At 39.9% G+C, this 26,140-nt stretch overlaps 1 protein-coding gene across 19 annotated transcripts in view; it reads left to right on the plus strand.

The window, feature by feature from the left end:
• Nucleotides 1–26,140, plus strand: part of ZNF521 (zinc finger protein 521) — a 267,984-nt gene that overhangs the window by 221,120 nt on the left and 20,724 nt on the right. For 11 of the 19 annotated variants that reach the window (XM_043507953.1, XM_043507952.1, XM_043507966.1 and 8 more), the window contains 3 exons: nt 5,648–5,713; nt 14,945–15,076; nt 18,048–18,163. The exons of 1 other annotated variant lie outside the window; for it this stretch is intronic. In XM_043507953.1, coding sequence (XP_043363888.1) covers nt 5,648–5,713; nt 14,945–15,076; nt 18,048–18,163 — 314 coding nt within the window. The remainder of the gene's footprint in view (nt 1–5,647; nt 5,714–14,944; nt 15,077–18,047; nt 18,164–26,140) is intronic. 7 more of the 19 variants (XM_038390425.2, XM_043507963.1, XM_038390423.2 and 4 more) reach the window with 1 other exon arrangement.

The raw sequence follows: 26,140 nt of genomic DNA on the forward strand, positions 1-26,140 counted from the left end.
TTACATGTTGGCACTGAATACTGCCTTTTAGTGGTTAGTTGAAGCGTTGGGGCCAGTACACTTTTCTTCCATACAATACAACCTCAGAGTTACAAACACTTCGGGAATGGAAGTGTTCATAACTCTGAACAAAATATTATGAGAGGGGTAGCCGTGTTAGTCTGTATCCACAAAAACAATGAGGCGTCTGGTGGCACATTAAAGACTAATAGATTTATTTGCAAAACATTATGGTTGTTCTTTCAAAATTTACAGCTGAACATTGACTTAATACAGTTTTGGAACTTTACTATACAGAAGAAAAATGCTGCTTTCCTTTTATTTTTTTTAGTAATTTACATTTAACACAGTACTGTATCGTATTTGCTTTTTTTTCTTTGCACTGCGGCTGCCTGATGGTGTACTTCTGTTTCCAAATGAGGTGTGTGGTTGACTGGTCAGTTCAGAACTCTGGTGTTCGGAACTCTGGGGTTCTACTGTACTACTTTCCTTTTATTTTAAGATTTGGTACTTCATTTTCTCCTCCTTCACAAAACATAATTGCAGTAACAAAACTTTTTATTTGTTATTAATGGAAATATTACAGGGTTAACATCAGTATCATATAGGACTAACTCTTTTCTTCATAGAAGCATTTGACAAAGCCTGCTGGTTCTGACAGGTTTAATTAATACGTAGGGTAGCAAATGATGTTGGCCTCTTACTCTCCATACCACCTTTTGGTTTTTCTTCTGAAATGCCCCCGTTTTTCAGAAAATGACTAGTCCTCCTTTACCTCACTTCTGTTGTTCAAATATGCTTTGTGTTAAAGCCCTCTGCTCACCTCTAGGTTTAACAAACTAAAAGTTGTGGCTTATATAAGGTGAAGGAGACAAGTAAGGAGGTTTGGAGATGAGTTCTAGCTACTTGCAGACTTCACGTTTTCTGATGGAGAGTCTTAAGTGGTTTTAAACATTGTCATGGATTTGTAGGTGATGACCCCAAGGCTTTCAGAGAGAAAAAGATCACAGTAGTTAAATATATATGTTGCTAAATATCTTTTTTTGACATTGAGATTTTATTACTTAATAAAAATAAAATGCCATGGAACCGGTCTTTGTTATATAGTCTGAGTATACAATATTTAAATTTTTAAATAGTAGCTTGAATGAACTTGTACAGGTCTTAAAAAAATTTATCGTAAAGAAATTAAAAATGTATTATGCCCAAAACATTTTTATAATTCTGCATTATAGCCTTAGAAATATTTTATCAGGGTATTTTGGTTTGGTTTGGTTTGGTTTTACTGTGTTTTGGTTCTTTGCAGATGGGAACATCAGGAATTGCTCTGTCAGAAGGATGGCTATATTTAATTATTGGCCTCTGATTTTTGATTAAATTAATACAAATCCTCACTTGTCTCTCTCCACTGTCCTACTCTTACACTTCGATAGCATTATTTCTCGCTGACTAAAATCTTATCAAGAATCCATCATTTCCCCTTTCCATCCACTAAGTTTTGATGATTTGGTGCAAAGGTGTACTTAGCGTAACACTGCTATGATAACTAGTACATTTGTGTTTCTGTTGTGATGGGAGTACTGTTGTAGTGAGACTTATCCACTGTTGCTGCTTCTTCTCAGCAGTGTTAATTATACTTTAGGCTCATGTAGGGTGCATATGGAAACACAAAAATAAGTAATCGGGGACTTGAACAGTTTTGCTTTCATTTGTTCTGACAATGGCACATCTACTATGAAACACACACACAGAGGCTAACGTACCTTATCTGTAATGAGGTCATGTCCCATGATGTGTATTAAACATCACTAACTAGTCCCCTGCTTATCCAAAACCTCATTTATCTGAATTAATTTTGTGTCCCCCATTTCATTCAGCTAAATAAGGTTTCACAGCGTTTCCAACTTACGGTTTTATCATGAGTCTCATGATATGTAGTGTTTTGCTTAAAGCCTAGTCCCTGGAGTCATATGAATACATGAGAATCTCAGCTTTCATTTAGAAAAAAACAAAGAGGGGGGACAAATTTCTAGTCCTTGCGGTTACAGAGAAATGCTAGAAAATCTGATACTTAAAAATGCCAAATCCACAAAGCAAAGAATTCAACGTGAATTATTGTTTTAAAATCTTATGATTTTAAGCACATTTCATGATTTTGGGAGCCTGACTCATGATTTTTGAGTATTTGGTGTTGGCAATACTGTTTTCACTATAATGTGCCTTTTCATGTTTATCTGACTCCTATGGATCGTCTATCAGACTGTGGGGCAGTATAGGGTTTTGTAGCAAGGATCTCCATTTCCCCCCTCCACCCCGCCTCAGTGTACATGAGAGAGTGGAGAAGCACCCATTTATCCCCAGCCCCTTGTTATGCCTATTGATAGTTTAGTGGATATTATGTATTGATTCCAGCCGCCAACTTTTGGAGATGCTGGATCACAGTAGTTGTGCAGTGGGTTAATGGCGTTTGATATAGTTTATCGGATTCTTCCCTCCACCGTTGCTAATGAATGCCAACTGCCTAGTTTAAAAGAGAGCTAAATCCTATTTTGGCCAAGGCAGCTATGGAGAGCACAGATGCTGCCCACTGTGTCCTCTGCAAAAGGACTTCTGCCAACCGGGGAATGATTTCTCATGATAGGACAAGAGGAAGTGCTGTGCAGTGCATTTTGCTGCTCTCCTGATCAGAAGCAAAGTACGATCCTACCTGCTACCAGTTAGCACTTGCTGCTGAGTGCCGCATACTCACTAGCTGGCTGGGGAGTTAGTTGCCCACTGAGGAATGTGGTGCATGGGCCAATGAAGTAGCTGTCTGTCCTTCTTACTACTACTTGTGATTGCTGTGGAGAGACCCTGTCCTGCTGCTTGCATGGGGAAGAAGAGGTTTCCAAACAATGTCTTCCCCTCTTGTGCAGTAGAGGGTGGAATTTAGCTCCTATACACCAATGCTTAGGGCTAATACCTAAACAGTGGTTGGCAGGCTAAACAAAAGCATTGTGGTGCCATGCAGAATTCTCAAGGTTGGGAGCAGCCTTGGCACTTCCACTCCAGCCATCTAGTGTCTGGCCTGGTGAGGGTGGGAGCATAAGCTAACTGCATGGCTCTATGAGCATCACCTGCTAGATGATTGCATATCATTAACAGGGGGCTGCTAGGAGCTGCGATGGCAGCAGCATCTGAAAAGGGAGGGGGGTGGGTAATATTTTTCAGTGAGATGGCCGTATGTCTGGGAGATATCCCCGAATGCCAGTGCAGAGAAGGGAAAGGGCATGGTCCCACCCTGAGTAAGAACTCCATGTCTTTTTACCCCACAAGTGGTTTTGATTCCTCTTATATCCTTTTTTGCTGTTTTCTCACCCCTTCTCCTTATTTAAATTAACAAGAAAAAGAAAAACTCAGTGGACCTTTTTGAAAATATTTGAGCCAACAAATGCAGTCTTGTAAGTTATTTATTAGAGTATTTCTCAGTAAAAGTTTAATGCCATATAGTGGTCAGCAAACTCTCTCTTGCTGTTACAGTCATGTTTTTCATATCACGTTTCAAATTTCCTCAGAGCATTAGAAGTGCTAGTATTTGGTTTTGGTGTGATGTTAATCACCTCATAGTAGTTTAATGCCATCCTACATTTTTCTCTGGCTCTACAAGTTTTACCCATAAGAGAGGATGTACATTGGCCTTAAAGACTGTACATTTATTTTTCTGATAACTGTGATGTATTTTTTCCTTTGCTAATATATTTTGATGCCTTATAGTTGTAACCTGCTATTCTCTTTAATTGCTTATTGTTATTGATTATGTAGCAGTAACATTGTCGGCTGCTTGAGCCATTTGGCTTTAAAAAAATGCATTTATCATTATTGCCATTGGAGCTGCAGTAAATTGCCAGAGTTCTGGAGATGAATGCTTTTGAGTGTTTCTCCATTAAAATTTGAATGTGGATCAAATCAAGATTTTCGTTTGCATCTTCCCTTCTCCCTGACCCCCAGGGCTTCTCTGCCCTGTCCCCGCTTCTCTTCTTTCCTTCCTTCTCCACCTCTTCTCCTCACGCTTTTCTTGTCACATCTGATCTTCCTCCCTGTGGCTCCATTTTCCTTCTTCTTCTCTATTGATTTTCCTTCTATCCCACCCCACCCCACCCCTTTACAGTGGCTTCTTGTTTTTCCCACTTACCTCTTCCCTTCCTCCTCCTGTCTACAGTATTCCCCCCCCCCTTTACCTTTACCTGCCTTTTCCTCTCTGCAGTCTTTTGTGTTCCTCCTCTTCTATACTTTTTGTCCCCTCCAGTCCCCTCTCTGTTTGTTTCTGTCTTTTTGGAGCTTCCTGGGTATTTCTTAAACTGCACTTCTTGGTGGGCAGAATATTGGGAAAAGATGACTGCTCTATGGAGAGGCTATAGTTTGGGTCCTAAATAAATATATATTTAAATAACAGCCAGCCTGAAGCCATAAATTCACAAAGATCACAAACACAGTATACTACGTATAGTATAAGAAAAAGCAAATCAGCCCTGATTATTGTATGTCTTTTCAAGAAACTGGGAAACTTTTCAATGCAGGGATCCCTTCAGTTTGTTTGGGGACAATTTTGCTCTCCAGTGTAAATCCATGTAGCCAATAGAGTAACATCAGATTTACAGTGTTGTAAGTGAGAACCAACTCTAGCCCTTTTTGTCAGGGGAGCCGAAAGCTGCCTATGTTACTGTATAATGGGATCAAATACAGAAATATGTGAAAGTTAAATCAAGCTGAAACTGAGCTTTCTCATATTTTCCTAAACAAAAAAATAGCAACTAAATTAGACTCAAAAAATACAAAGGTTACACCTCATTAAGTGGAACTATATCATTTTAATAATATTCTGAACAAGAAAAATTCTTCAAACTGGTTCAGTTGGGCTAGGAGAAAAGAGTCTAGTTTAAAAGCCCCATTCCAGTGCAAATTAAGCACAGCTCTGAGGGCCTCAAGTGTCCATTCCACATTTTTTTCTCCAATTTTTGTAGGGGACAGGGTGGTGGAGAGGGCAGAAGGTTGGCACATCCCTGAATGAGCTGAAGTTCTAAAACAGTATTCCAGCTACTGCTGTTCACTTCTTCAAAAGGTCCTTTACATGTGTAACAAGAAGTCAGTAAGCAACAGTTCTCATACTGCATTCAGCTTTGAAAAAAATTGTCAACAGTGCCTGGCTTTTCATATAATTAAATAGCAGGAAGTGTAATACTTTTTCATTCTAGGTATCTCTAATGTTCAGAAATGCAAAGTCCTGTTCTGGTCTATTTCTCTCTCTCTCTCTCTCTCTCTCTCTCTCTCTCTCTCTCTCTAAGAGGAAGCAGGCTGTTCTTTGCATCTTGGATAAACGGCTTTTCAGCATTTAGTGATTTTCTCCTTCAGACAACTAGTGGCTTTGTGCCAAAAAAAGAAGGCCCTGACCTTGCTATACACTCGGAACAAAAAATACCTGATGAGAGTTGTGTACGGTACATAGCTCGTGCTGCTAGTCCACTGCTGTGGAATTAATATTGACTATTCGACTGTCTCAGTGCTAGAAGATGTTTTCCCTGTAGACCTAACTTTACAACAGGTTACGTTTAGTTTATGCTGCATGAAATATCCTCTTTCAATTTTACCAATTTGTGTTTTTTTTGTGCAGTACTCGAAGGTAGATATACCTGTACTTCCACCAGTTCCAGAAGTCCCAGACGGGTGGGCATTACTAGTAGGTATTTAACATCAACAGAGAAAGCTACCTCTCCAAGCAGAAAGCATGAACAACAACAACAACAAAAAATTACATCCAACACAGCAAGAAAAAAAATCACATTTAAAATGAATGCACAATACTAAAAACCAAAAGTTTTTGACTTATATTACTCTGTTCTTAATTCTTCTGAATACAAATGTGACATTTTTATTAGTTTTTTTTTCCCCATGGTTTGATTAAATTGTTAATAAGTACTTTGCCCAGCCAGTCTCTGAACAGTTCGAATTATAATTTTATTTTACTGTAGAAAGGTTGGTACAAGAAACGTTCTTTTCAGGGAGAAATATGGCCTCAGCACAGGATTGAGAGCAAGGAATTGCAAAATTCTCATCTTGACTGACCCTGATTGTGTTGTGGCCTTGTACAAATTATCTAGAGCCTGATCCTTCTCCAGCTAAATTTAGTGAGAGATTTTCCATTGTCTTCAATGGGAGAAGGATCAGTCATTTAACGTGCCTCAGTTTAAAAGGCCTGACCTTGCAAATTTCTGAGTTATCTACTCACATGAACTGTTTCATGTAAACCAGGAGGATTGCTCGTCTGAGTTAGTTACTCCAATGTGCAGGCATTTGCTGGATCAGTCTCTTTAAGTCTTTGGTTTATGCTCATAGAGCATTTTGAAGAGGTAGTGTTAAGCTAGAAGTACTTTTGAATGATTCATACTGCTACAACTAACTCAGAAACTACAGCTTTTTCTTAATGGTGCTTTTAATTTCTTCTAATAGCAAGGAGAAAACATTTTGAAAATTATTTGCAGAATATGCCATGTCACAGGAGGCTGCATAGCAATGATGTTGTGTAACCTTGTGATGTGTACATGCTATGTGATGCAACACAGATTTAAAAAAAAAAAGAACTAAATACCTTTTCCTGGTGCAGTTACAGGCAAGAAATAACAAATTCTGTCCCATAACATGGTGACTAACTCTCTTGCTGAATTCTTGAACTCTCTCCTAGTAGACAGATGCCTGGAAAGGGCATTTGCTACATGGAAATCTTGCTTACTTGAGATGAAAATATGACCGTTATTAAGATGCTAAGACTGTTAGATATGGAATGAATCCTTTTTTATTTTAACCAACCTGATTGGTTAGGCATTTGGGGTTTTAATCAATGTACAGTGGTAAAGGCACATGTTGTAAGAAAAATTCACTTACATGGAGCCAAAGTGAGTGCAACCGAGCAAAAAAGTGAACAGTTGGTGAAGTGAAATGCATCCCTTGCTTCAGACAGAAATACAGTGGAGTGAGAGACGCAGCAAACTGGCTTTCCCATAAGCAGAGTTAATTTCAAAATCTGGCCCTGGAGAGATAAACTTTTTGCTTTAATTGAGGAGGTGGATTCTAGTGCTTGTTGCTCCATCAGCACCCTTCTCCTGGTGGCTGTTCCTCAAAGGTGCATTAGCAATTCTCTACAAAAAACTACATGTTCCTTAGCCATAGAATAGGCCATATTGCACAATGTCTCTAGGAGCACTATTGGAGCTGAAGCCTGAGTGCCCCAGCACCACCATTTTACAGGGTCCAATGCACATGTTCTCTCCTCTCCAGTACTGATACAGCTCCAAGGGCCAACATACATAGGAGGGGGGAGAGTCATAGCCTGGCCTTGCCCTGCCTTTCTTCGCCCCATTTGGGAAGGCTAAGTTTGCCTGTGTGACTCGTGGACTAGGATTTTGCATGACTGCTAAGCATGGGCATAAGATGCGGAAGGCTCCTTACATCTTTGCCCCAACTCCCTCCCATGTATCCACTCACAGGTAGGCACAATCTTGCCCTAAATATCCTTTTTTTATTTGAAAAGGGAGGGGAAAATGTCACCCAAGATGGAACCATGCATGGCAGGTTTCCACACTAAGCAAACTTTTTATGACCAAAGTCACAGACTCATTTAGAATTGGATTGAGAATAAATGCCAACCCTCACACAGCCCTAACTTCAGTGATATTAGTGCATGGCACTATTATATTATGATGAAAGGGTGAGAAGAGCATGAAGTCCTTTCTCTCCTCCCGCCCCACTCCCCAAACAATGTGAGAAAAGTGGTCAGCTTTCCTGAATATGACAGGACATTCCTGATTGTAATTCTGTCACCCACTCAGACCCTATGCTCCTAGCCTAGCAGAACAGGATGGGACTTCATTTAGACTTTTTATTAGACTTTTTTCAGTGGCAGTTCTTTCAGTGCTGTAAACATTTCCTTTCAGCAAATTCCAGCTGTATCCTTTGGCTTTAGTACATCTATTTCTTTATCATTTTACTCCTGTGCTTTTCAGAATTAACACCTTGGTGGATTGTGGTTTTTGTCTTGGGGCGGGTGGCGTGATAATGCTTGAGAAATTAAAAATGACAGAAGCTCTATTTCAATCAGGAAGAAAGGATAAACATGATGCTAGAATTCATCAGGCAATGTTCAGTTCAGCATCAAGTCTTCATAGAGTAATTGTGTCTTCTTTAACCAGGTGGAGAAAAGGCCTACCTGATATTTGAACACTAGAAGTTCTTTTTTATAGCAGAGGCTTAAGAATTACAGTTACTAGCTGGGTTTGAAATAGCAGTGAAATTATTTGTAACAAAACTCAGACACTTTTGTATTTGTGTAGCAGTTGTGAACACTGCACATTGTCATTAAAAAAGAAGCATCAGTGACACAAATACGTAAACTAAGAAACTATTGGGTCGACATATGCATTGCAAATTACAATGCAGTACTGCTTATTTTTTCTACTCTGGATTTTAGTACAAGCTGTTGTAGCCAAGGGGTTATCTTTGTCATCTGTGCCATTTCTTTGCTACTCCTTAGACCTCTGGCTTATAAATGTGTGCTGTGAAATTAACTCAGGGAAGAGGGGAAGCAAGGTGAAGGGGAAGATATTGGTTTAGGGCATAGTTTGCTTGGTTAAAAAAGAAAACACACTGTAGCTGTACACACTTTTGAGCTGGAAAATTACAGGAACTTCAGTCCATTTATTTCCTGTGTTTTATGCAGAGGGCAGAGTTTACTCCTGTTTTGATCAGGTGCTTTACCAGGAGGAGTTTGGACCTTAGCTGATAGATTCAGTCAAAGTAAGAGGCAGAAGGACCCTTCTGGATAGCCTAGAAGGTGAATGAGAGAGAGTCCTACTTATAAACTGATACAAATTGGTTTTCAGTGATGGTTGTAGTGTTGATCGGACAATATAAGGTGGCACCCAGTGGTTATCAACTTAACAACTGCATGTGAGTCAACCACTGAACAATTTGCTTGTAGCCACACTAGATTTTTGTTTTTATTGACAAGAAAAAAGCATAAACTTGGGACACACAGAGGCTGCTTCCCTTGTTTAAAGTTTATATTGAAATGTCACTGTCTTAGTGAAATAACAAGTTCTGTGTTGGAGTTCAGAACTTTGATGGGGTCTGAAAGCCAGAATGTTAAAACTTTATCTGTTTTCTCTGGAATAAAAGTAACAAATTAGCAGATAGAAAAGGAGTACTTGTGGCACCTTAGAGACTAACAAATTTATTTGAGCATAAGCTTTCGTGAGCTACATTGGATCCGATGAAGTGAGAGGAAGTGAGCTGTAGCTCACGAAAGCTTATGCTCAAATAAATTTGTTAGTCTCTAAGGTGCCACACGTACTCCTTTTCTTTTTGCGAATACAGACTAACACGGCTGCTACTCTGAAACCTGTCAAATTAGCAGATGTAGATGTTGAATGGTAAGAGAGAGGATTTTTAGCAGATAGCCTACAGCTTTGAATGTGAGTGCATGTTCAGCTTCAAGATGGATTTTGTTGTTTGTTTTTATAGCTGGTTATCAAGTTAGCTGCTTAAGGTAATGGGCTGCACCTCAATTACAATCTGCCTACATCCATTGAAACATTTAATATTTGTGTAAATATTAAATATTTATATGAATATTACACACTTTTATTTGGAATTTATTCATGTTTACATTTATGTATCATCTGAGTAAAGATTATAAATGGAAATAATTTACTTAGTCAGAGATTTTGCATGCGTCAAATTAAATTATCTTCCAACATTGGGTAAACATCCTCATTAATGTTGTTAGGCTTTAACCATGTCTTACCTCACACCTTACCATGTAGGTGCACTTTTAAATCTCAGTTTTGTGATATACAGTGGGCACTTTGTTCTTAACTCCCTTATGGAGTTATTGGATCTATAATGTGAAGGACATACTGACTTATTTTGCAATGTGCAACACCAGGGACCGCAAGGTACGGTTTTCCGTTTGATTTGGAAAAGTGTAGGTGTTATATTATAGGTTAATTTCTTTCTCATTATTCAGCTAACTCGTTTGCACTGGAATGTATTTCCTATTCCTCCTCCTGATAGTTGGTGCTTTAATACCTGTGTTGCAAGCAATATTCTAAATTTAATCCATATAAGTGGTTGTCTAGAATTCCATAGCATTGCTTATTTCTTACCTATAACTCTTCATAAAAAATAGGGCTGTGCCAACCTATTATACCCTTAATAGAATATTCTAATGGTTATTAAATCAATTGACTCTGAATCTCACTTTAATAAATGAGTCAGACAGTATTTTCCAATTACTGTCAGCCGCCACCTTTCTAAAGAGCAGAAGATTATTTTGATTGAATTTTTTAAAGCTGTTCACCACTATTCCCCCTCCCACTCCCCCACCCACCCCCCACCCCCCCGGCTCTTACTCGAAGTATAGCAGCTCTCTCGTGTGGGGAAGAAGGCCTCTTGGACTGTATTCTGACACTCCATTGCATTTCAGATTTATCCCAAATGTAAACTGAAAATGTGGCATTTCACTGGCCCTTTATTTTATTAATGATATAATACTTTATGCACTGTTGTAGTGCCTTAGCAAATTGCCTGCTAAATAAGAGCCAGATTGTGGCTGGCCATGCACAAGTATGTAAGAAGACTCAAGAAATCTTTCCAACTCCCTTTTTCCCCTACCTTATACCTCCACAAGGAGCGTCCACAACCCCAGCCAGTTCTTGTATACCAGAGGGAGATACAGCACTAGTGACATTACTGAATTCTCCACAGGAAGCAGGGCAGGGCAGAGCAATGACCCAACCCTCCTCTGCACTAGCTGTCACACCAAAACCAATAGAAGTGGAGGGGGGCAGTGTTCGTGCGTGCACACACACGCACTGCACCTTTGAAAGGCAGCAATCACCTTGATGTGTGCTCCCGTGGTGTTTCCAGGGATCTTCTGTGTGTCTCAGCAGTCACTGTGCCAGAATGCCTCTAGGATCTAGCATTGATGCAGAGTCCCTCCTCTGTCATGGTAGTCTTAGTAAAAGCCATAATTAGTCACTAATTAAATAACCTCATAACACCCTTGAGAGTTAGGTAAAAACTACTATACCTGTTTTGTTGATGGATAATCTAAAGCAGAGAGAATAATTGATTTGCCCAAGGCCACACAATAAATCAGTAGCAGAGTTGGGAAACCCCAGAACTCTTGACTCCTAATCCAGTGCTATGTGCTAACTATGTTCCTTCCTCTTAAGTTTAAGTAATGCCCATCTCACATTCTTGAATTTAATAAGTGGAAATTTGCCATTTATTCCAGGTGTGGTGCACAGGGTGAGTTTTATGTCAAAATTGGTATGAAAAAATTGTCCCATGTAAAGAAAATTCCAAAGCTGCAGACGTAGGAGGAAAACAAATTTGTTCACGTTTTAAATGTGATCTTCATAAGTGTAAGGGCTAGGCACGTTTATTTTTGAACAGAAAGCTTAGATTCTGCAGACATTGATGGTTCTTGCCTGGGAAAGTTACCCATTTGCCAGAGGTGAGTGGGTGAAGTGAACTTTTTAATCCCTTTTTATAAACCTTTAGGAAAATGAAATTAGCAATATAAAGCTGGCTAAGTAATTTTAATGTTTGTGACCAAGAGATCTCAGGTATACTGAAAATATAAGTCTTATTTTAACAGGGACCAACTGTTCTTGAACAAGTAAAAACACTGTATTAGCCAAAATTAGATATTCTTCAAATCAGAATTCATATCTTTCTACCTGTTTTGTCATGTTTAATTAAGATAATTATTGTGGACCATGCAAGGAAAATTCCATACCCCGTTCCTATTTGAATTTCTCTGTATCCCAGTATCTCAATTCAGGAATCCATATCCCCTTGGAACGTTTTGAGAAATTTCCCTTCAGGATGCTAGTGGTATAGAATGACTGGCACCGTTAATTTGCCAATGCTAACTCTGTGTTTCAAGGCTTGGCATTGATTATTTTCACCTTGATGGGTGAAAGAGCCAGGGATGAGCTCCCGTTGTCCCACTTGCTGTGAGTCTGTACATCCGCCTGGATAGGTTGACAAAGAAACTTCCCCCATGAGCTTGTTAGTGCATAATTGTCCATTATTGGGATTTTCTCTGAAATACCTGGTACTAGCCAGTATCGGAAAAAGGATACTGGCTAGGTGAATGGTTGTTCAGATCTAATATGACAATACCTATTTCCTAGTGTGGGAGGGATGGAGAATGCCAGTTCAGGATCTTCAGAAAGGGAAGCACCAGCTTTGTGTGAGGCTTCTGAGTATACATTCTTCTTCAGCACCACCCACTGCTGGAGCCTGCCTGTTTGTGAGAGAGTACCTTGTAAAACATGCATTACACGTTATGACCATACCTCTTAATTGTCCGGTATTGGGCAGGGTGTCCTGTACTTTGGCTACTGTTTCTGGCCCTGTCCTGCTGCGTTTACACAGCTGTCCTCCATCATGGTAGCCTTTGGGCTGGGACAGAGAGATCCTCTCCAGTCCTCTTGGTGGCTGAGTTCTGTGCATGCTGCTGCCTTTAAACCCTTTTCCTCCTCCTCCAAACAGATGTTTTCTGGCTTCTTGCCCACCCTCATCGTGATTAGATGTGGCAGGGCTTATCTTTGAACAGTGGTTACAGACTCTAAAGAGGGTTAGCTGCATTGGCAGAAGGATGAAAAACCTAGGCAGCTTCTTGAGTATCCACTAAAACTGAGCATCCCCACTGAGGATGGAAAATGTTTTGGGGTCAATATTTATTAATTTATATACACTGATTTATAAAAGATGTCACACAGCTCAGATAGCCCTCTCCTTCCCCCCTTCTCAACTATGTACTAGGCTTCTGGATCAATTTTTGATAGAATACCAGGCACAGATCATGGTGTAGTTAGATACATGAAATTTGTGCACAAGCAAGTTATGATCTTCTGACCCTAGCATATATAGTCTCCTCAGGTAGACGAGCCATTTCAATACACTATGATCACTGTTTCAATGGGTGATGTTAGATAGGATAATTTTGCAGGGTTTTAATAAAGGACTTTGTGAAGAACAAAAACAAATTGCTATGGGAAAAGCTAAAACTCTGCTTGTTGTTGTGTGCCTGGCTATCCCTGTGAATCCCTATCCTGCTGCATGATGACTGACAGGAAGGAAGAAGGGGAAATAGAAGCATATAGGCAATAATTTTAAAGAGCCAGAATAGGACCAAAAGTTTCTATATTCACAGCTAAGTTAAAAACATGATTTTATCATGTTGGAAAAACAAAGTTATGTGCATGCCTATATTATTAATGCTGATTACTTAACTGAGAGAACCCCTAACATAAAGTGTAATCCTTATGGCTTTGTAGGTTTTGCTCTACACCTTCTCAATATGAATCTTCTCAATAGGAAGAATTCATAAACTGTTTAGATAATTATATTCAAGAAGAATTTGCTACAGCCCCAAACACACAATGGACTTTTCCTCTTAGGAAATTTTAAAATTTAGAATGTCCTGAGTAGCTTAGTTATGCTTTATTCCCCGCCCCCTCTCCCCCCCAATTTTTATCCTTGCCCTTGCTTTACACCAAGGCTGAATTTAGCCTTCAGAGAAATTCAGCCTAACAAAAACACCAGGCATACAACTGAAATTATTATTATTATTATGGTTAGTTATTAAGGGTTAGGTTGAAAGACTGACTGTGTGACACCACTCAGTTTACAGGTTCCATGACATGTTTTCTTTAAATTAATTCAAAGAATTTTCTAATAGAATTAAACAAACAAAAAAGCTTGTGTGTGTTACGTGTGTTCTGTTCACTGTCGACAGCAGTTACCAACCTGACATGTTGGTCATTATGGTTACTAATCACTCTAGTCAGTGCTGTATTAAGCAGAAGGTAGACAGTTTGACATTTATATATTTGAGATAGAGAAAGGGCTTTCCTAAATCATTTTTTCACCTAAGAAATGTTGTAGAGATTAGTTGGTTGCCAAGCTGTGTGGTGGTGTTTGATTTTTAGTAATCAAATATTGTATTTACCTGCTGGATCAATGTTAGTTGTGTAACACACTAGTGACATACAGAAGGACCTTTTCTAAGCTGTGCTGTGGGAATTGACCCCTCTGCAGTAGGGCTGGAAGCCGCATCTTACTTAGCAACTGTTTCTAAGTAGGACAGCCATTCGCTGCCTAAAGCTAGGAGTGATGCCTGTGGAAGAAAGCATGGGGAACCTGTAGGTGGCAGTGGGAAGGGTTTTAAGGCCATGTGATACCACCAGGAAAGCCTATGTCAAGGAAGAGTGACTTCTGAGCCTCTAGGAAAAATAATGAGTAAAGGAAAAAAATCTATGATTATCCAAAAGGATGTTGATAGCCTATAAAAATTGGTATGAGTTTGGTGGCTGTCTGCAGGAGCTAGAGTGAGAAGGGAAAACTGGAGTGGGGAATTACATAGGAGGTTATAAAACACTGGTTTGTGGTTGAAGCCTATGCATTGTCATGCTGGCTGCGGGGAATACCACTGAGAGGCAGAGTGGAAGAAGGATCATTTAAGCACACAGTTCTCCTCTTTGCTGATAGAAGCCAAACATGTAATTCCTTGTGCACTCCTTTGGAAATATACTCATTTGTGATTGGGTGGGTTTGTTAGGGATGTATGTTCCCTATCCCAGAGCTAGTTTCTTAGTGAAATCTAATACATCTGCATTTCTATCCAATGACAATTATATATACCAAATCTTTGGCTTTGTATGTTTTGTATGCTCTTAAACCTTGCAGATGAAGAACATTTCAGAAGCCATAGATTTTAGGGGCAGCAGGTTTATCAGGACTAGATAAACAAAAAACTGTTCAGTCCATAGATCATATTGGACTTTGCACTTTGTAATATCCATGATGAATTTCACCTTCCTTTTGATTTCTCCGCCAGACGAAGGATTGAACCATGAATGTAAACTCTGCAATCAAACATTTGACTCTCCTGCCAAACTTCAGTGCCACCTGATAGAACACAGCTTTGAAGGAATGGGGGGCACCTTCAAATGTCCAGTCTGCTTTACAGGTAGGCAGATGGGATCAGTACATTCCCTGTAATTCCCTTAGCCTATGCATACAGAGTTTTCATTTATATGGCCCTCAGTATTTATGCCATGTTATGACTTTAGGTCAGTTTTGAGATGCAATATTAGGCTTGTGCTCATTAATAATATTGATTAGAAACTGTTTAAAAAATCAGGCTTGATGGAAGGTCAGGCATGCATCTACGTGAATTGCATTTCAAAGTTATTTATCAGAACTTTGTATTTTTAGAATTGCAAAACTGATGGTTACATTCATACACCTCGGTTTCGTCACTGTCATGTTCTAAACTTGCCAAGAGGAAAAATGACCATCAATACATGCTGTCCAGTTATAGAAAATGTGGTAAATGAGAGCAGAACTTGGGTAAGGAGTGCTGGCTTTGGCCCAAAAAGCATGCTGCAGTGTTCTCCTTTGGACCAACAGTAATGCTCCAGTTTAATTTAGTTGTTGGCACTAGAAAAGGAGAACCTTCATAATTTGCTTTTGGGGAAATTTTGCACTCCTTACACAGGGCCAAGTTCTGCTCTCAGTGACACAGGCCTAAATCTGGTTTTAGTTCCTCTCGGGTCAATAGATATGCATTGGTATAAACCCAGCTGAGAGAGTGACTTGGCCTAGAAGGACTAAGGAGTACAAGATATGACCTATAATGAGGAACATAAAAATGGTGGATAAAACTTACCCCCAATTGTTCTTGAAAATGAGAACACATTCAAAGGATGCACACAGACTTTTTTTTTAAAGGGCAATAGGCCTTTTTTTTTAGCAGACTGTTTTATAAAATTACACCCTAAATCACACGGGAAACCTCACCCGGCCCGGACACGGAAAGGATTGACAGATTGATAGCTCTTTCTCGATTCTGTGGGTGGTGGTGCATGGCCGTTCTTAGTTGGTGGAGCGATTTGTCTGGTTAATTCTGATAACGAACGAGACTCTGGCATGCTAACTAGTTATGCGACCCCCGAGCGGTCGGCGTCCAACTTCTTAGAGGGACAAGTGGCGTTCAGCCACCCGAGATTGAGCAATAACAACCCTAAATCACAAGTGTTGATATGTATCATAAATGCATAATTTGCTTATAAAATGAAAATCTGAGACTGTTGCAGAACTATTGGAAAACATGATAAAACACACTTAGGGTATTCTTCTATCAATAGCATGCTAATTTTGGAAGCCATTCAAGGTTTCTGTTTTCCATTAATATGAGTTAAGCCTGTGCATTGATAGGCAAATAGACCCCTTAATACCTTCATTTTATTCCTCTTTGATGGGCAGCTCCCCTCCCAATAAAACTTAAGTACACCCTGCAAAAGAAAATTAAAGTTGAATTTTTCTTCTTGCAGATAGAGTGGCTGGCACTGATTATTACCTCACTTTATTCAGGTTACATATTCTTGTTGAATTATAAAATTTAAACATATATAGTTCATTTTCACTGCACAGCTTGCCATAGTCCTGTTTGAGTCTGTGTATAGTTCTGCCTTCAACAGTTTGCCTGTTAGGCATTCTGCGTTCAATAATTCTTTCAGTGAGGCAGTTCTTTGTCTTTTGGTTTTATTATTGATTGTACAGGGGGTTTTTCCTTGGCTTTGTGTACACATATGTAAGGAGTTGTTTTTTTTTTACCCTATATTGGGTCTAAGGATCCAAGAGTTTAATGACACAATTTGGGGTGTTTTATGCAGTATCAAACTACCATCCTGTAAAGGGTCCTCCACTGGTGATTCTCCACGTGAGCAAGATCCCTGATAAAAAATAATCTTTTAATGTTTGAGCCAGTAGCCTTGAAAATGTGTTAAGGAGTATGGAGATAAGCCGATTCCAATCTGTGTGAAACCTTTTTTCCTTTTTGCTGATGGGGTAAATAGACACAGAGCATTAATCGTAACATGGTGTTTTTTTAGCAATGCGCTATTAAATTATTTCAGTATGTCTTGCTAGAATATTAACAAGAACTAAAAATCACCAATATGTTTTATATATGGAAAATGGAATCTGAGCAGTTTTTTTTAAGGTAATGAAAATGTGATTAAAATGTATGACTCACAAGAACAATATTCTAATATTTTTTGTTGCCTTGCACTTAGAATAATTTTAATGATTAGGGGTGGAGTCAAAGTCAAATGCCAGCATCTTTAATAAATCCTTTTTCTGCCTATACAGATTAATACTGTAGATGCAAACTTTTTTTAGGTCACAGTGCACCAGGCATCCATCAAAGTCAGTGCTGCCAACCCAAACACTGCCTCTGGCATATACAATTTAATTATTATAGTATGTCTCCTAGGTAAACTGTTACACAGTCTTAGGGCCTTGTTTTGTAGTCATTAAAATTGAACATGTTTATATTATTGAAACCCTTGCATTCAGCGTGTAGGCAGAGTTGATCTTAAAGTATCCAAAGAGAATTTACCTGCAGTTCTGTTTCACATTCATAGACATTGCCACACTGTAGCTGTGGGATATAATTTTTAGCATTAACACATTTAAATAGAGAACTGTTTGTTAGCCTTTAACTTTAGCCAAATATAGAAGCGGGGGCTTTGGAACCCTGTGCTTTCAGATCTGTTGGTTGCTAGGAAAATAAGTTTCATGTGTGTTTCATGATTTCAAGATATATGCATTGTGACCTTCATTCATTTTAAAATAATTTGTAAGAGAAAATGGCATTTCTAAATCTTTATATTTGCACTATATTGATTGTTTCTGGGGGGGGGGTATCTTTGCCAGACATTAGTACAATGCCTTTTAAAAAAAATTGGGACCTCACTGTGTAGATGAATAGTGTTGGTTGCGCCTATTAGTGCAACAGTATAATGTGAAATTACAGTGTACCAGCTTAATTCTACCTCTTGGAACTACTGTGCATTAATGGTGAAATGTTTATAAATGACTTTCCACTGGTGAAATGAAATAATGAAAAGCTCACTGTTGTTTTAACATTTCAGTGTTTGTTCAAGCAAACAAATTGCAGCAGCATATTTTCTCAGCCCATGGACAAGAAGACAAGATCTATGACTGCACGCAGTGTCCGCAGAAGTTCTTCTTCCAAACAGAGCTGCAGGTACCATGTTCATGAAGAGGACTTGGATTCATGGGCTGTCGCAGTACTGAACAAATGTGTTCTGTAGCTGGGCTCATTGCATTCCTTGCTCTTCACTATGGGTTGGGGGGAGCCCGAGGAAGAAATAACAGACAGCAAAAAAAATATTGTGTATAACTCACATGAGTAGCATTCATGCCATTTGTAAGAGCTATCAGTAACAGAGCATCTGACTTGCTATTTAACCTAGACAGTAGGGGGCACATAGGGACTCCTGCTTTCGTAGTTTGGTTTAGAGATCAAGAGTGTTTCAGAGATTGGTGTTCTTGATATTTTAAGGAGGAAGAAGGAGAGAAATGAGCAGCTTACTTCTATTTAGCACCCAAAACCAGCCAGTGAATAGAAAGAATGAAAATGAAGCTTGTGTGCAATATATTGTAATGTTAATATATTTAAAACTTAATGCTAATACTCAGGATGACAGTATGAATTATTTCTTATGTGGGAAAAGAAATTAGATTTTGAGAGCTTACACTGGGCCTCAATATGTTGTATGAGAACTGGATAGTGAGATCTATCAAGTTGTATTTCTCTTTCAGGGTGAGGGTGTGGGGGTGGTGTTGTGCCTGTACGCTGTATACTGTGTGTGAAACTGGAAATGTCAGCCTAATTTCAGGTTTCCCAACTTTTGCTGGAATCAGTCTCGGGACAGATAGGACAAGGTGGCACTGTTCTGGTTTTGGCAAAGCCTCTGATTTAGCCCCAGACACGAGCACTCTCTTCCCTTCATGTCCAGGTCAAACCATCTTCACTTCCATCTAGTGTGGCACCCCGTGATACCATTCCACCCAGTCTGCTCCCCTGGCATATTTCTTCCCATCCCACTCAAGTTTTGATATCTTCCAGGAGGTATCTATTGTGCTTTAAGGCCATTTTTTGGTGTATGAGGTAAGGGTGCTGCTATCTGCTCACCTGTCATCTGCATCAGAACATTCCATAGATGGAAATGTGTAGTCTGCACAAGGCAGTCTTCTCCTCTCACCTGGGCAGCCCAGTGGAGAGGGGGTAGCCATTGTGCTCACCACCAACTTCACTAACAGTTCCTGCCTATGTGAAAACACCCTAACATCCTACCTGACCATCTATCTAAGCTAAGGCAGAGGCCATACTTGTAGTGCTCCCAAGTACCTGAGCTACCCTCCCAGCCATCCCCGAGATACTAAGAGTGCTTTATTTAGAGTCCAGCTCAGAACTCATGCACAAAGTCCGGCCCCAGGTGAATGAGTATCAAATTTGTGGATCAGGGAAGGAAAGGATCTAATACAGTGGAGGAGAGGATGGGGGGGTTGGGATTCAGGAAATGGTGAGTAGATTTAGGGGCTGATGCGAGAGATCAAGGAGAATTTACCAAAACCACCTAATGAAAGATTTTCTTTTCAAAAACCAACAACACCTCAAAAATTTCAATTTGAAGGTAAACAAATGAAAATGTGTTTCCTTTTTTGTTCTTTTTGTTTAAAAAAATCAAACATTTTGTTGAAACCAAACTATTTTTGCCAAACACTTCAATTTTGATAAAACTACATTTTTCAATTAAAAATAGTCAGAAAATTTCAAGCAGCTCTATTGTTCATTACTGCAGTATCTGAGGTGCACAAACAGGGAGGTGGGGAAGAAGAGATGAAGAATGGTAAAAGGAAAAGAGAGACTGCTAAGGAAGAAAAGAGAAAGGGGGAAATGGAGGAGATGAGGAAAAGAGTGGTGAAAGAAGAAAGAAAGAAAGAAAGAAAGAAGAAGAAAGAAAGAAAGAAAAGAACAGCAGATCCTGAAATAGGTTTTGGGGAAAAAGACCAATTAAACAAATAGTGTAGATAATATTGATGCATATAATATATAGCAAGAGAGCTATCTGTATGACATTTACATCTACATCTAGAGATAGATAATATAATCACCTGTTCTCTGCCTACTAATCCAGCTCCCCAGGAATGTGCTAATATTTCCAAACCTGAGCAGCTTCAAACAGCGGGCTTTTTCATTTTTATTAAAATCAAATCAAATATTTTCTCTCCTCAGAAATCACTCCTGCCAAAGGCTTAGGACAGGGTTTTTATGACTTCCTCTGACCCCAGCATATTTGAACTCATATTAACTAAATCACCTGCCTTTCCAGTGAAGGGTGCAAAAGTACATCTGAATAAATAGACATATTACACCTGTGCTTCCCTCTCTGTGTTGGCTGCCAATTCACTTCAGGGTGACTTTAAGGTGTCGGTTACTACCTACTGCACAAATCCCTAAAGAGACAAGATCTCAGTTACCTCAGAGACTGCCTCTGGGTCTCACCATGGTACCTGCATTTGTCTGGAACACACCAGCTTCTTGTCCTATGCTCCAGCTATCTATCTTCAGTGGAACTTGGGGGTAGGGCATTCTGGTTAGCAAGCTGTCACTTCTGAAATCTGCTCTTGCTGAAAATATGTGTAAGCACGAGCCTGGCCGCATTTAGAATGCATTCTAAAATGCGTCTCTTTGTTCAGGCTATCCACTAGCTGCAGGCTCTGGGAATCCCTAGCATTTAGCCTACTGGCTATGTTTTCTCCATCACTGTCCTTCAAGCTTGTGTTGTGAGAGGGTCACAGTTTATTTGTTCACTTTATTTGGGAACAGTTGTTTGCTTGTCATCAAAATTATGCACCTACTACATGTGATAGATGCTAGTCGTGTCACTTAATGCACTTCTAGACAATGCTTAGTTACTGGGGTGATGGGGGAAGTGTAAGAAGAACAGAGAGGGAATAGATGCTATGGAGATGGCAGCCTTCCGCATGCATACAACGAACAATGATAATTTAAAGGAAGAGAATACATGGATACAGACAATATATGCATTATGCTGTCCTATAGCTTTATATACAGCTTGATAGGGCCCAAATCTTCACAGTAGAGTTTTTTCTGTGTTAATGATTCATGTTGTTTGAAGTCTGGAAGAGCAAACTGAATGAAAACGAGGAGTCCCACATTTTATACTCCCTCACACCTAAGAAAATGCCATATCCACAGCTACCATTCTTCTGGTCAAAAAACCTAGGACTCCTGTTAGAGACTTATATCACTATTGCTTCTTAAATGTCCAGAAGAGTCACAGTTAACAACACAAGGCACAGCCAGGAACTGCTTTAACTGTAGGCAAACTTGGCAGCAGCCTAGCACAGAAGATTTGGCCCAAATGTCCCACCATAACGAGGGGTGGCTGGGCCAAACCTGAATGGTGCTATGACCCTGTGCAGCAAGTTACAATGGCACTCACTCAAATTTAACCCAGCAGCTACTTCATCATGATAAAGGGGCGGCTGAGCCAAATCTGTCACCCTAGGCCTATGAGGAGTGGGGTATACTGAACTTTTGCCTTTGGTGGCAGATAGTCTTGAACGACTTCAGGGCAGAGCCACCTCAGAGGCAACCTCTGATGAGGAGTAAACCACCTGTCCTGGGAGTTGGATCTGAAATATGCTTTTTAGTTATTATTTGTATTGAAACAATATTATATGAAAATGCGTACAGTATTAGTTTTAGGTCCCCTCTAAGGCCTGTGCAAGCTTTTCAGCAAGAGTATTTGCAATTACCAATTAATTATTTGTATGTATTACAATAGCACCTAGAGACCCTAACTGAGATCAGGACCCCATTGTACTAGGAATGGGAAAAAATACATAGTAAGAGACACACTCTGCTCCAGAGAGCTTACAGTCTGAATAGACAAACTAAACAAAGGATAGAAGGAGAAACAGACAGGTGGAGTAACTTGCACAAGGTCACACAGCAAGTCAGGGGCAGATCTGGGAATGAACCCAGGTCTCCTGAGTCCCAGTTGAGTGCCCTAACCCTTGGACAATGCTGCCTTTCTAATTATTAATCTAATAACTGGCATAGCTTCTGTAGCCTTCACAGAAAAACACAAACCTTAATTTTAATAATCTCAACAGACCTTTCTTCTCTCTCCCCTGCCAAAAGTATTCTTCTTCTGTTCAGAAAGAGGTTTTAAAAGTCTTTGTTGCTCTGATGTGACTGGAAGAACCTGCTTTTAACTTTTTGGGGGATACTTTATTTCTCTAGAGGGGAAGGAGATCTAAAGCTTCTGTTATGGACTTAGAACAGTATGCTTGAAGAGGCCGCCGGGTTGGTAACTGGTATAGGTTTAAGGATTCTACAGGATCCTAAAGCCTGTCTGTTATTTTTATGCTTGTAAAATGAATTGAAATTGAAGAAATATTTAACTAAAACTATTTATTCATTTAAAACGTAACACTTTAATAGTACTCGCATGCTTAATGCAGTCTGGATTTTTCAGAAATAACCTTTTAATATTTTTTAAATTAAAAATATCAATCTGAACACCAGATGAGCGAACCAGTTGCAAGCTAGACAGTCATAAAGCTGTATATACACCTCCCAGTATTAACGGCCTAAGAACTCCAATACCTGAGATTTGAGTATGTGGCTATATTTGTCTGACTATAACTAACATTTTTTACATCCATCACCCACAGTACTGAAGTTTTAATTAATGAGAAAAGTGATAAATCTATCATTATTGTAGCCCAGTGCTGTATTATTAATAAAAGGAGATAAAACCTATTAAAAAGATTCCCGCTCCACCCCCCCCCCCCAGCCAATTTCCCCTCCCTGGCATTGTTTTTTGCTGAACTGTTGGATTATGCCTAGCTGGCATTAGCCATTTGGATGGGCTTGCAAAACAATTTTTTGTGGTTTCCTAGTCCCCAACAAAGAAAGGTAACCATTTCATGTCCACGGTTTTTGTATTATGCCTATGGCCCGCCCAAGGTTGGCTCTAGATTTATTGAGGGTGGATGGGCAACAGGACTCTCTGAGGCAGGTTAGTTGACTCATTTTAGATTGTTTAAATGTGGGGGAGGGAGGGTCAGACCAGCCCCAGCCTCCAGTAGAAGTGCAGCACTGTTGCTTGTTCTGTGGTCTGTAAGTTTTTCAAGTGATAATTGTCAAAACAAGCTGGGGTTCCTGGGCACTAGGCCCAGTCAGAAAGGATTTTGTATGCATTCTGGGAATCATAGCATTTATTTAACACTTTGCAAACATTATCTAATTAATTGATCCAGCCTTCCCAAGGGGTGGGTAAATACCCCCACTTTACAGATATGGAAACTAAGGCAAGAAACAGGTGGCTAGGAGTCTTTGTTCCATACTGGTGGATTATGGCCTGGCCTCAGTTTTACATGCCTCTGCTGTCCCGCATCTGGAGTACAGCAATGTCATGTACGTTAGGAAATTCCAGATAGTGGAGAACACTGCAGCTCATCTACTCAGCAATACCAACAACTGTGAGCGCATCAAAATGACCCCTTCTCCCTACAAGGGCTTCCCATAGAATATCAAGTTAAATCCAAGGTCTCAGACCTTATCTTTGGGGTGCACAATGGCCAGGCTCCTGCATATCTAAAAAATCACTTTCAAGAATGTTCTCACAAAGGCTTTGAAACATTTTAAAAATGAAATCAGAGATTATCTCTGACCTTTCTAGTTCCCCAGAATCAAGGGATGAGGGGGTAGGGCACAGATACTGGCTTTGTAGGCCCCATAAGCCAATATGCAGTGGGGAATAACTCGTCAGTTGTTTTTGAAAGGAAACCTGTCAGAAATCCAATTAACATTAAAAGCTTTAGGCCAAAGTTTCCAAATTTAATGGCCTGTTTTTCAGAGGTCCTGAGCACCTGCAACTGCTGTTAAAGTCAATGTAGGTCCTCAGTACCTCAGAAAATCAGGTCATAAGTGCCTAAAGTTAGGAACCTACATAAAAACACCTGATTGCCACAGATGTTGAACACCCGCAGCCCCCATTAAGGTTGTAGCTAAGTACCTAAATAAGGACTTGAGTTTCAAAACATACACCCCACATTTGAAAATGATGGCCTTAGCTTTTTGTAGGCTAGCAGAATCAAGTTGTTAGAGTAGATGACAGGAAAACAGGAGAGCTAGATTCTAGTACCAGGTGTGCTACTAACTTTCTGTGGGTCCTTGAGCAAGTCACTTAACCACCCTGTACCAAACTTTCTCCATCAGTAGAATGGGGATAGTAATACCTATATCACAAGGGTAGTGATTTATTAATTACATTATTGTTTGTACTTTGAAGCCTTTGGATAGAGAGTGCTATGGAAATTTAAAATATTGTTATTGTTTATTATTCTTATGTTTTCCTCTGCATGCCTCAGAGTACAAACTCAACTGTAGAGCTGCTTTTAACAGGGGGCTGGATTTGATATTTTTAGAAATTTTTTTTCCTTCTGGACTGTGTCCCTTCTCATATGGTCCCATTCTCTTCTGATGCTTGGAACTTCTGCTCAGAGAAAACAGAACGACCTTTATTTTCATTGCAAACTTCTCTCCAAAAAGTCAAACAGGCTTTTACTTTGGACTCAAGAGAGATGCAATGGAAATACTCACACTTCAGCTACTTAAGAAAATGTCTTCAAAATATTTCTCCTCCAAGTTTTTTGCTTCAGTGTCAGAGAAAGTTTAAATACCAAAAATAAAATAAAAACCCCAAACCCACCAAACTTTGAATTCCTTTCCATGTTTCTTTCCCCATGAGCATTAAGGGGGTTTAAGGCCATATTTCATACAGTAATACTTTTCTAAAGAAGAAATTTCCAGTTTTGGAGCGTATGAGCCCAACCTTCTTTGATTGGCCTATTCAAACATAAACCCTCCCAGTTGGTAGTTCATTAGTTCATGAATATTTATAGCACACAATAAAATCCACCAAGCCTGACGTGTCACAGGTACACGATGACCATTTTGCTTTCACTAAGCAGTGCTTGAGAAAGATTAAAACAAATGGGCTGTGTCTTACTTGTCTTATTATATACGTATTCGTACATATGTATACAGTGGTCACTCTTTGAAAACGTTATGGTTTTTTCTTTGGTAATTTGAAATGTTACCTACTATTTACAGTATTTCCTACATATTTCCTACAGGGAATTTTGCAAATATTGGGGTGTTATTAGTCACATTCTAAAGCAATTGAAAAATGGTGATAGGCAAACATTTGGCATATATAGATATTCAGACAGTCATGATTATTTTTGGATAGAATTGCAAAATTATTGGACAAGGAGAATGTAGTAGGTCAGAATTTTAGTAAAGCATCTCATGCTAAATCTTAGAAAGTCTTACCTAAAAATTAATACAAATTGGCTGAAGTAGGAAAATGTCAAATGGACTGATACTAACTACAATTTCTAAAATAGATGTCTAAATTACACACACTACTCCTTGGGGAATTCTACACAAAAATTAAAAATTCTGTTCATAATATTTTAAAATTCAGTGTATTTTATTTCTCAATAAATAATTGTGGAGGCTCCAGCATGGTAGTGGGAAGCAAAGGCAATCACCCTGCAGATCCCGTCCCCACCGGGACACTGACTCAGCGATGAGGCTGCAACCAACCCACGCTAGGCTCATCGACATAGCAAGCGAGAGGGACAGAGTGTAACATGCATGCCCAGCCCTTGCCCCGATCTAGGTGTGGGGCAGTCTGGATGTAGGCATCTTGGAGGGGGCTCGGGATGCAGGGGAGTGGGGTCTGGATGCACAGGGGTTTGGTGGAGGGTTCCAGATGCACGGAGACTGGAATTCTGCAGGGGGGCCAGGTGAAGTGGTTGGAGCTCAGCAGTGAGGGGGTCTGGGTGTGATGGGATGGGGTTTGGCGGGAGGATTTGACAATGGGGGATTAGTGGGAGGGTCTGGGTGCTGTGGGAGTGGGGCTTGGTGGGGTGGAGCTCCAGGTGCAACTGGTTGGGGCTCAGTGGCGTGGAGGTCCGGATGCAGGGGAGAGGGGCTCGGCAGGAGTCTGGATGCAGGGGGCTGGAGCTGTTTGGGCACATCTGAGGGACTCAGCGGGGTGGGAGGGGTCCAGCTGCTGGGGGAGTGAGCTTTGGGGGGGCAGGTGCG

Source organism: Dermochelys coriacea, chromosome 2, assembly GCF_009764565.3.
Source record: "Dermochelys coriacea isolate rDerCor1 chromosome 2, rDerCor1.pri.v4, whole genome shotgun sequence".
Classification (NCBI taxonomy): Eukaryota; Metazoa; Chordata; order Testudines; family Dermochelyidae; genus Dermochelys; species Dermochelys coriacea.